At 49.3% G+C, this 11220-nt stretch overlaps 1 protein-coding gene across 1 annotated transcript; it reads left to right on the top strand.

The window, feature by feature from the left end:
• Positions 1 to 603: 603 nt before the first annotated feature.
• On the top strand, positions 604 to 10581 carry BU24DRAFT_484769 (uncharacterized protein; the record flags this gene model as incomplete). The annotated part of the gene is made up of 2 exons (XM_033533358.1): positions 604 to 619; positions 680 to 10581. 2 exons carry the CDS (start codon positions 604 to 606, stop codon positions 10579 to 10581), a joined length of 9918 nt encoding a protein of 3305 aa, XP_033381239.1.
• Between the last annotated feature and the right edge of the window lie 639 nt (positions 10582 to 11220).

Genomic DNA, 11220 nt, shown 5'->3' with positions numbered 1-11220 from the left:
GATAGCTGTCTGGGGATGTAGATGTCTCGTCGCCGTCGGAGATTCGGTTGCAGCAGAAGACTCTCGCCATGAGACACTTGGGAGCTGCCACATTCGCCGTTCTAATGACCCATGGTTTAACTTCAGGTGGTACTACGTGCCCGATGGCCAGCTTTCAATGGTGCGAAGAAACCAAGGTTTTGATAGTATGTACGGATAGTATGTACGGAGTGCTGTGTCGATGATCAAGGTTTCAGTATTAAAGGGTGAGGTGGGGGTGGCTGATTCTAGTAGATTTGCCAAGATTATCCTTAGCCTTCACCTATCAGAAAGCCAAGCTAAGAACGACATGGCTTTCAGCTGAAAGTCGCATTGTTCGTATTTGCCAATAATTTCAGAGCTGAAATCCACAATGAAGACCAAAGCCCATGGGCTGGAAAGAGTGGACTGGCAATCCAATCGATACAAAATGTTGGGTTGGTTCAGTAGTGGAACACATGATCGACTGTCTCATCTACCCTTCAGCTCACAGGAGATGCAATTCGAACTTGGAGCAAACTCTAATGAAAAATCGTGATAAACCTCTCTGGGAGTCCCAAATTATTCTCCCGACATGCTACAAACATGACGCCGAGCTCTCGTAAGTACTCGTAACACAACAGTGAATGGATGTGGCAGATGACTAACTACAGCACTACAGGAATGCAAACAAACCCTCAGACCACTGACTACATCGTACACGGTACGGTCCTAACAGTCGACGGGACACCTCTTGTAGACTATATTATCAATGCTGTGGACGTCGACATTCGCTCCGAGCAATTGCTCGGCAGCACACGAACATCCAAACCCGACGGTTCATATGTGATTCCATACTATCCGGACAAAGTCAAGCCGCTCGATAGAGGATCAGCAGACCTTAAGATTTATGTGTATGACCCCGCAAAAAAGGATGTGGTACTGGCAAAGTCGGAGATCAAGTTCAATGCGCCCAAGGACTGTACCATCGATATTGTAGTCGGCGGAACGACCGTCAAAGGTCCTCCGGAATTTGATGTATTGGCAGCCAAAATTCTTCCCCTACTTGGCAAATTGGAACCGAGTCAGATTGTCGAAGATGATGAACATCAGGATATTTCGTTTCTCGTGGGCGAATTGGACGAGCAGCGCGAAAGAGTCGAGTTCTTTGCGTTGGCGTGCCAGTTCCACGCGGAGACCAAGATTGATCCGGATATCTTCTACGGCGTACTTCGAAAGGGTTTACCCACAGACCTTGGTCAACTGCTTGGGCAAAGTGTCACTCAATGGAGAGACGCTCTGAATGCCGCCATGTCCGAAAACATCATTCGTACACGAAGCAACAAAGAACTAGAACCCTTGTTGCAGGCAGTCGTACGGCAGGGAGTCAGACGCGCGGTCCAGATTCCCGGACAAGAAGGCAAGACAGCGCTTGGTGCACTCCTCTCAACAGGATTTCAAAGCCCAGCACTCTTCGTCGAGGCACTTACCAAAGCCGAAAATCCATCGGTCGAGGAGTTCTGGGCGGGTCTTGAGGCAAAGCCAGAGTTCAAGGGCAAGGTTGCGGCATTACAATCCACGGTGCAACTGGGAATCCTCACACTAAGCCACACGCCACTGGTACAGGAACTACAGCGACAGAAGAAGAATTTCGCAGACCTCACACAATTCAGCGTGAAAGGGTGGTTAAAACTTATCCAACACCCCGTGTCTAAGATTGGAGTCCCTCCAGAAGTGCCCGGAGACACGGAAGACGAGAAAGCCCTGAATTATGCGACCGCGTTATCCCATGCAGTAGAAGACGCGATGCCAGCGAAGCATTTAGTCGACAGGCTGACAGATCCAGATGATGATGCAGAGCAGGGACACTTGCCAACAAAGCCACAATTGCTGTCTTTTCTTCAAAAGAACCCTAAATTTGACTTCACAACGCAGAGACTGCCGGATTACCTGTCCAAGAATCGTGACGCCTTACTCGGATTAGAAAGTCCCGACCTAGTCAAGTCCACAGTCCAGGCCATTCAGAGGGTATATTCGATCGCACCCAGGTACAACCAGACACGAGCTCTTATCGCAGACGGTATACACTCTGCAATGCAAATATCTCGCATGGGCCAGTCAGCCTTTGCTGCCAGATATGGTACCGCACTTGGTGGAAAGGCAGAAGCATACAAGATCTTTGAGCGCTCCGAGCAAGTCCATGCCACGTCATTCAACCTCATTGCAACCTATGGCTTGATAAACAGCAAAATCAAAACCCCGGTATGGCTTGATTGGAAAGTGTCTCAAACCACTGTAGATGGGCATATTCCAGATCTAGAAACTCTTTTTGGATCCATGGATATGTGCGCGTGCGAGGAGTGTCGCTCAATCGATGGTCCAGCTGCGTATTATGTCGACATCTTGCACTTTCTCAAGGACCGCAGATTGATCGACAAAATCGAAAGAGATCGCGATGGTAATATTGACAAGGTAACGTTAAAGCGACGTCGGCTGCCCGGATCCAATGTTGAGGTGGAGATGAATGTAAAGGACGTGCTATTCGACCGACGTCCAGACCTCGGAGAGATTGAACTCACCTGTCAAAATACCAACACACCTCTTCCATACATAGACTTAACTATCGAAGTACTCGAAGATGCGATCCGTCCGCCCCCAAAGTTCAAGAAGGTCACGTTACCCGATACTGCAGCCGTCGAGCTGAACGCTTTAAACCTTCAGAACATCAGAGCCCTTTTCACACCTCCACTGACTAGCTTTGCTACCGCAACGGTGGTGAACCGGGGTGAGTGGTGGGAAATCGATGAGTCCGCATATACATACTCGATTCAGATAGAAGAAAAAAAGATCAAAGCCGTTTGGCGGAGTAGACAGACCAAGGGTTCTGCAGCAGAAAGAGCGGCGAATCCGCAGTACATGAATGCAGGCGCCTATGAGGTTCTTCGAAAACAGGTGTATCCTTGGAACCTTCCATTTGACCTATGGACCGAAACAGTGCGGACGTATCTGGCTCACATTGACGTTCAGCGGTGGCGGGTCACGGAGGCGCTTTCTCCCACTCCAAGACCACAGACGCTCCAGAGGCTAGACATTGCCCTGGAGCAGCTCAGGCTCACCAAATTAGACGCAGATCTCATCTCTGGTAACACTACGGGGCAACCAGATGCTTCCCAAACCGGCCTATGGAATCTTTGGGGTTTCAACACGGAGGTGCTAGATGTAAACAATGGCATCCCGGATCCCTCCAATAAGGACTTGATGATCACAGGTGGTCTTTGGACAACCGTCCTGACATCTCGGCTGGATATTTTCTTGAGACAGTCTAGTCTTAAGTACAACCAGCTACGAAATCTAATACAGATATACAAACCACCAGAGAAGCCCGTTTTAAGCATCAATCCTATCAAAGGCGCCAATGCGGGTACCTGCAATCTCAAGGACTTGCAGCTTGACGGTGCTGACGTGGGAGCACTTCACTGGATCAGCCGTTTCATTCGCCTCTTTCGGAAACTGGAAGGCCATGGTTGGACTGTACTTACTCTAGGCCAAGCCCTGAATACATTCGGCTCCCAGTCACTACTGTCGCTAGCGCACATCGAGCGCCTTCGTGCGGTGTTGGACATACCTCTCCAGGCAATTCTGGCTTTCTGGGCGCCGATAAGCACACATGTGTATATCGACCACGAAGACGAAGATGAAGACGTCGAGCCTGCGTCATTTTTCGCTAGTGTCTTCAAAAACAAGACGGTCGTCACCAATCCTCCAGACCCAATCTTCAATGGTGATCCAACAAATCTTTCGGGCTCCCTGTCCGCTAGTGCACCGGCGATTTCAGGTGCTCTGAACATTGCGGCCAGAGACCTTTCTGTCGTCCTCCAGAGTACTATCATTGTAGTAGACGACGAGCTTTCGTTAAGCAATTTGTCGCAGCTATACCGACACTCAGTACTTGCCAAGGCCCTAGGTCTGAAGATTCGCGACTACCTACTTCTTTTGAAAGTACGACCTTTCGAGGTATTCGAAGATACTTCTGCAACGGTGGCGTTTGTAGAAAGCGTTTCTAGGATTGTTGAATCAGGGTTCAGTTTTATAGAACTAAACTATTTGCTTTGCCATGATTTCACTGATGAAAGTCGCGTGCATCCCACTGATAGTAGCCTATCACAAATCCTCGAAGAACTGAGGAGCGATTTACAGAAGATATCAAATGAAAACACTTTTGACGATGAGGAAGAGGCGGATGAGAACGGTGAAATAACGAAGAAAAAGCTCATATTGTTGGGTTGGCCCGCCGATGTTGTCACCCAAACTGTCGCTATGCTCAATAATTCGACCAGTTTCACCGTTCCAATTGGGGCGCCGCTGCCCAATAATCTTATCTTCCCCGAAGGTCTGCAAGACAAACTCAGTTACGATGCCACCGACGAGACTGCGCTTAGATTGACGTATACTCGTGTCATGACAATTGCTGAACGAGATGAGCTGCTCAATGTGCCACACGCTAGCAACGAGTACAAAGTAGCTATCAACGCTCTCTTCGAGATCCCGCGAACATTCTTCAAACGAAATCTCAGTAGTTTCCTTGCTCAACTGCAGGACTTTTCCACCAACCTTGCTGATCTGCCAACGAGTGTGAAATTTCCTTCAAGTCTGAAGAGGAAATTATTCTTTGACCCGACAGCGAAGACGCTTCATTTCCTTGGGGTGATGTCGGAGTCGGAGAAGCAGGCAATATTAGTTGGCGTGGACCAAGTCGCCAACGTAGCATTCGTTGAAGCTGTGGACGCACTTTTTGCAGCACCAGATACGTTCAACACCACTGCAGACGTTTTCTTGACACACGAAGACGTCTCCACCATGTTCGATGCTTCAAAAATTGACGACAAACAAGTTGCCACGTCGGACCGTAGCGCGATTTTGCTCAAGAAGCTGCTTCCCGTGCTCAAGGATCGACTTAGCTCCCGACTTGTGACGCAAAAGGTGGGCCAATACCTGGGCGTAGAAGACCAGATAACCGAGGCGCTCTTGACCAAGTGGGTGAGAATGTCAGGTGGCTTTGTGGGCCTTCAATTCCGAGTACCGGCATTCATCGATAGCAGTACAAAAGTGCCTGTAACCAAAATTGCGTTTCCAACACAGTTCAACGCTCTCGTTCTGCTCAAGAAAATTGCCCTCATCGTGTCGAAATTCGGTCTTTCCAAGAAGGAGTTAAGGTGGCTATTTGACTACAGGACCTCAACACCTTCAGACCCTACCACTGGTTGGCTAGATTTGAATGCTTTGCCCCTCCAGCTTGTACCAGCAGATGCAGTGCGGTTCCTAGGATGGGAGAGACTGGTAACCTTGTTCCAGCTGCGTGACAGCCTTCCACTCGGCACAAATACGCTAGATATAATCTTCACCATGGCTAGAAATTCAGGTGGAGATCCAATCCAAGAGCTCAGTAAGAAGACGCAATGGCTACAGAAGGACGTGGAATATCTCGCAGGTCCAGCAGTGTTCAACCTCGCACTCCCTGATGCATTCCGCGATGAGATTGCTCTGACGAAGATAGTCGATGCACTAAAGCTCATTCGCAAGATCGGTTGCTCTGCTGCTGATGCAGCGCTCTTCGCAAAGCCCGAGCTTGGTGAAATAGAGGCACGAGCAGTCGTGCACACTGTCAAGTCAAAGTATGACGAAACTATGTGGTTGACAGTAGCGCGACCGCTGCGAAATATCCTTCGGGAGAAGCAAAGGGCTGCCCTAGTTGCCTACCTAGTAGCACATCCTCTTCCTGGCATAGTGCCAATATGGCAGAGTCCCAACGACCTGTATGCATACTTTCTCATGGATGTCGAAATGGGCCCATGTCAACTTACCAGTCGCATAAAGCAAGCCATTAGCGTAACGCAACTCTTTACGCAGCGCTGCCTTATGAATCTTGAGCGTCGGCAAGTGCTAGCGAGCTCCGAGTTTGACGTTCGGTGGAACGAGTGGAAGACACTGAAGTCATTTCGAATCACTAGCGCCGCTCGTCAAATCTTTGAGAAGCCAGAAAACTTTCTCGACTCGGCTCTAAGAGACGACAAGTCGCCGTTCTACAAAGAGCTCGAGACAGAGCTACAACAGAATGACCTGACTCAGTCGACGGCTGAGGTCGCCTTTGCCAACTATTTGGAGAAGCTTGATACCGTAGCTAGTCTAGAGGTTTTAGCGTACTACCACCAAGAGGAAATTGACGCCGCCGGAAACACTTCCATCGATATAATTCATATCTTTGCGAGGTCTCGCGGTACTCCCTCTCAATACTTCTACCGCAAGCGCGTAGATTCTGCTGAGTGGACAAGCTGGGAGAAGATGGATGTAGATGTTACTGGGTCCCATCTTATCCCAGTAATGTGGGGTCGGAGACTCTATCTCTTTTGGGCTGTAATGACGGAGAAGCAAGCGAAAACAGCAATCACGATGCCATCAGGGTCTAATGGCGTACCGGTGGGCAATTCCTTTTGGGAGATCAAACTCGCTTGGTCTGAGCTCAAGAACGGCAAGTGGCTTGCAAAGAAAATCTCTGAAGATTTTATCCTGTGTTGGAAGGCGGGTCATGTGTATATTCAGGATTTTGACGAACCGGATATGCAGAAGAAAGAAGGCAGATCTAACTTGACATTTAAGGTTGTTGGCGGTGGCGACTCCACGTCCCTCCGCATCGACTGTAAGCAGATTATCACCGCTCCGGATCTCATTGGGTACTTCTTTTTCGACGGGATGAAGATGACACCAACTGTAACATCATTACTACGTGGAGAGCCGCTCCCTGCGTCGATTGATCCGCTTCTCTTCTTTTACAGTTATATTGCTTGCCCGACAGGAACGACGCCAAGATGGATGTCCTTTGGCCAAATCGGAGATGGAAGGACCGGAGGCACGTCTGGTGGTAAGCTCTACCTAACGACAAGAAGATTCAGTACAGCTCTGGCCGAACAATCCAAGAGCAAGGTGACAGCAACAAAAGGAGAAGCCCTTGTATTGAGAAACATTGTGGGCCCAGGCTTATTCAACATTATCCATGGGCATCAAGATCATCAATTCAGTTCGCAGCGGCCATTCTTCTTCCAGCATCAAAATCGGTCCTTTTTTGTTGAGCCTGAGGATGTTGCTCTCCGGTATGACCCTCGTATTTGGTTAAAGGATGCCGCGAAACTCAACCCCTTGTTGCTGGATGGTTCATATTTCAGCCAGTATCTGGAGAAAACGCGCATTCCCACTCCTCATCAACCCTTCCCCGGCCCTGAAATTGTGGGTCCTCTCGTAGGCAATCCCTCCTTTGACATTAGCACGACTGGGATTCAGTCCCATATAAAAACATCCATTGGAGCAGCTCGAGAGTTGCGGTCGCTCACCTTGTCGTCGACTATGAACAGGAACATAGATAAACTCGACCTGAGTCGTATCGACGTCAAGATTGACAGCATTTTCCCAAGGAAAAAGGTCTACAAATTCTCTTCCTTCTATCACCCCTTTGTGACAGAGTTCACAAAGCACCTGAACCGCGACGGTATTGATGGCCTACTTCAGCGTCCTGTCCAGCTGTCCAAACGAGTCTTTTTTGGGGCCGCCTTTGATCCCAACAGGGCACATGTAGCAGGCTCTTACCCGGAGGAAGAGGTCGATTTTGATTTGGGGGGAAGCATGTCGCAGTACAATTGGGAACTTTTCTTCCACATCCCCATTCTTATTGCGGAGCGACTGAGTCAAAACCAGAGGTTTCAGGAAGCGCAAAAGTGGTTTCACTATATTTTCGATCCGACAGACACTTCTAATCTCAAATCGCCTATGCGTTACTGGCGAATGAAGACCTTTTTCGAGACGGAAGATCCGCAATATGCCGAGGAAACTATCCAGAATCTCATGCGCTTCCTGGCAAAACGAGGAAATCCACAGGAGCTAGCTGCGTTGTCGGCAGATTTGAGGAAGCGCCTAGAGGTCATGGAAGAAGCAGTCAAAAGATGGCGGAAGGACCCCTTCAATCCCTATCTTGTAGCACGAACCCGCACAACGGCCTTCCAGAAAGCGGTTGTGATGAAGTATCTAGACAATCTAATCGCATGGGGCGATCATCTCTTCCGTCAAGACACAATCGAGTCCATCAACGAGGCCACGCAGCTCTTCATTCTAGCTGCCGAGATTCTTGGGGAGAGGCCATCCGAAATCGCTCCTCGCGCGAAACCGCGAGTTCAAACATTTAACACTCTGGAAGATAAGTTGGACAGCTTCTCCAACGCTCTTGTCCAGATCGAGGAGCTCGTCCCTGCTGCCCCAAGTAACAAAGTCTCCATTCGCCCAACAAAGTATCAACCGCAAGTCGCTAGCTCTAACATTTTGTACTTTTGTGTACCCAAAAATTCGAAGCTGTTGGGCTACTGGGACATTGTATCGGATAGGCTCTTCAAGATTCGCAATTGCATGAACCTCCAGGGTATCGTCCGTGAGCTAGCACTCTTCGAGCCACCCATTGATCCAATGCTATTGGTTAAGGCTTCAGCTGCAGGTGTCGATTTAGGGAGCGTCTTAAGTGATATGGATGCTTCATTGCCGTATTACAAGTTTACAACCATGAATGCCAAGGCAAATGAAGTGTGCAACGAACTGAGAGGCCTCGGATCGGCACTTTTGACGGCCCTAGAGAAGCGGGACGCTGAATCACTTGCCCTTTTGCGCGCAAGTCACGAGATAACGACACTGGAAGCCGTTCGGAAAATTAAGGAAAAGAGCATCCAGGAGGCCTCCGAAGCACTGAGCGCCGTGGGAAATGGGAAATCCGTCGTTCAAGAACGATTCAATTACTACAACACCATTGCCTTCATGAATCCCTGGGAAATTGCGCACATGTCAATGGAAGGCCTCGCGCTTGTTCTCCAAATCATTGAGGCAGCTACACAACCTGTCGCGGCGTCGCTGGCTCTCATTCCGGAAATTAAGGTCGGCGCTCCGACGTCAGTAGGTGTTACCTACGGCGGCGCAAATCTCTCGTACTCGGCATCATACTTTGGCGCATTTTTGTCTCGCTCAGCTGGGCTTCTTAGCAAAGGTGCCGGCATGGCTGCGACCATGGGAAGTCATTGGCGACGGAAAGACGACTGGGATCTTCAGAAGCGTTTGGCGAGCAAAGAGCTCGACCAATTTGATAAACAAATCGCAGGAGCATCGGTGCGGCTCGAGATTAGCACCCAAGAGCTGTCCAGCCACGACTTACAGCAAGAGAATGCAAAAGAAATCCGAGACTACTTAGAGAGCAAGTTCAACAACGTCGAGCTCTATGACTGGATGATTGGCCAACTCTCGACGCTATACTTTCAATCGTATCAAATGGCATATGACATTTCCAAACGCGCCGAGAGAGCCTATGCATTCGAGTTAGGTTTGCCAAAGGCAGATTTCGTCCAGTTTGGGTACTGGGATAGCATGAAGAAGGGCTTATTGGCTGGTGAGAAGCTTGCCTACGACCTCAAGAGAATGGAGCTGTCGTACCTGGACCAGGATAGACGGGAATACGAAATCACAAAGGCCATATCACTTGTCCAGCTTGACCCAGTTGCACTGATTCAGCTCAAGGAAACGGGCGAATGCTTCTTCGGAGTCCCAGAAGCTTTGTTTGACCTCGACTATCCCGGCCACTATTTTCGCAGAATCCGGACCGTGGGAGTAACGGTCCCTTGCGTTGTTGGGCCGCATTCGAGCTTCAGCTCAACTTTAACGCTCCTGAAGTCGTCGGTCCGCGTCGGAGCCACACTATCGAATGGGAAGTATGGGAGGCGTGACAATGATACACGGTTCCGAGACTTCTACGCTCCATCGCAGTCCATTGTGACATCCACTGGTCAAAACGACTCCGGACTCTTCGAGACCAATCTCCGCGATGAGCGATTTCTCCCATTTGAGCGGACTGGCGTGATAAGCTCGTGGAGACTACAGCTCGGCCCGGCAACCATGGCACAAATAGACTTCCAGACAATCACCGACGTTATACTCCATTTCAAGTACACAGCGCGGGAGGCAGGCGAGCCTCTCCGCTCCCAAGCCATTAGCGAATTGAAAGCAAAGACGCTCGATTCTATCGCGATTGCAGAGAGTCAAACCGGCCTGGCTCGCTTCTTCAGCCTTCGTCATGAGTTTCCCGACGCATGGCATCGACTCTGGCAGGCACCCTCGGGCCAAGGGGCTACAACGCAAGAGGCGAGACTGCCCATTCTTACAACGCGATTTCCCTTCATGTTCAGACTCGTAAAGAGCCTCAACATCTTCCGAATCGAGGTTTTTATCAGAGTCAAGGAGAAGTTTTTGAAATCTACACATGGGGCCGCCGCGGTCAAGTTTGCGATAGTCGGAGAAGACGCACCGGAAGATGAGCCAAATCCACCGTTGGAACTGATTGAATGGAAAGGCGTGCTTCGGGGCGCGAAGACACTGGATCATTCCCCGGGCGTGTTCATTATAACGACATGGTTGGATGACGGAGGCCTGGTTCTCCGTGAAGCTGTGGATGAGATTATGCTTGTAGCGCACTACGCTGCGATATGGCCACCAATCGCCCCTACCACCTAACCAGACTGTTTCTCAATACTTTCTCGAGTCCATGGGCGTTGTGAATGAGCCTATTCCCACTTGCTTTGGTAGATATATTAACATAGGTGCCTATTGTCTCTTAGCAATTAGCCTTTTACTATGAGGTCTCTAGGAATTCTCTGCACTCGCCGTTACGTCGTAGTGCATATTTTCTACTCCCGGTAGAGCTCAGATACATTATGCAATATATGATCCTCTACGAATCCCTCAGGAAGAAAAATGTCAACACTACCTCTATCTCACCATCCACACAGTCACGGCATTATCTTTCACTGTAGAATTAAAATCATGATCATCAAGCCATTTCTCTGTAGTATTTACTTCTGCATGCTTTTCAAAAGATTCATCGAGTAGTGTGTTTAGGGCTATGTTTGTCGATCAGTAAGTAATTCTCGAAGGACATTTTCGTTGGTGAACACATACGTTATATTGACATAGGTCGGGACGGTTGGAGCGAGAATTTCCATATGCGTTCTCGAAAGAGAACCAGATTGTTCGGCAGTGGTGTTCCTAACCAACGTCAGGGATATCGAAGATGATAATCAATGATACGCAGCCTTCAGATTGGAGAAGACTAACGGGGTTTCGTCGTCTTCACCAAGTTCTTCGTTATCCAAA

Source organism: Aaosphaeria arxii (assembly GCF_010015735.1).
Source record: "Aaosphaeria arxii CBS 175.79 unplaced genomic scaffold BU24scaffold_7, whole genome shotgun sequence".
Lineage (NCBI taxonomy): Eukaryota > Fungi > Ascomycota > Dothideomycetes > Pleosporales > Aaosphaeria > Aaosphaeria arxii.
This window is presented reverse-complemented; position numbering and strand designations above follow the sequence as displayed.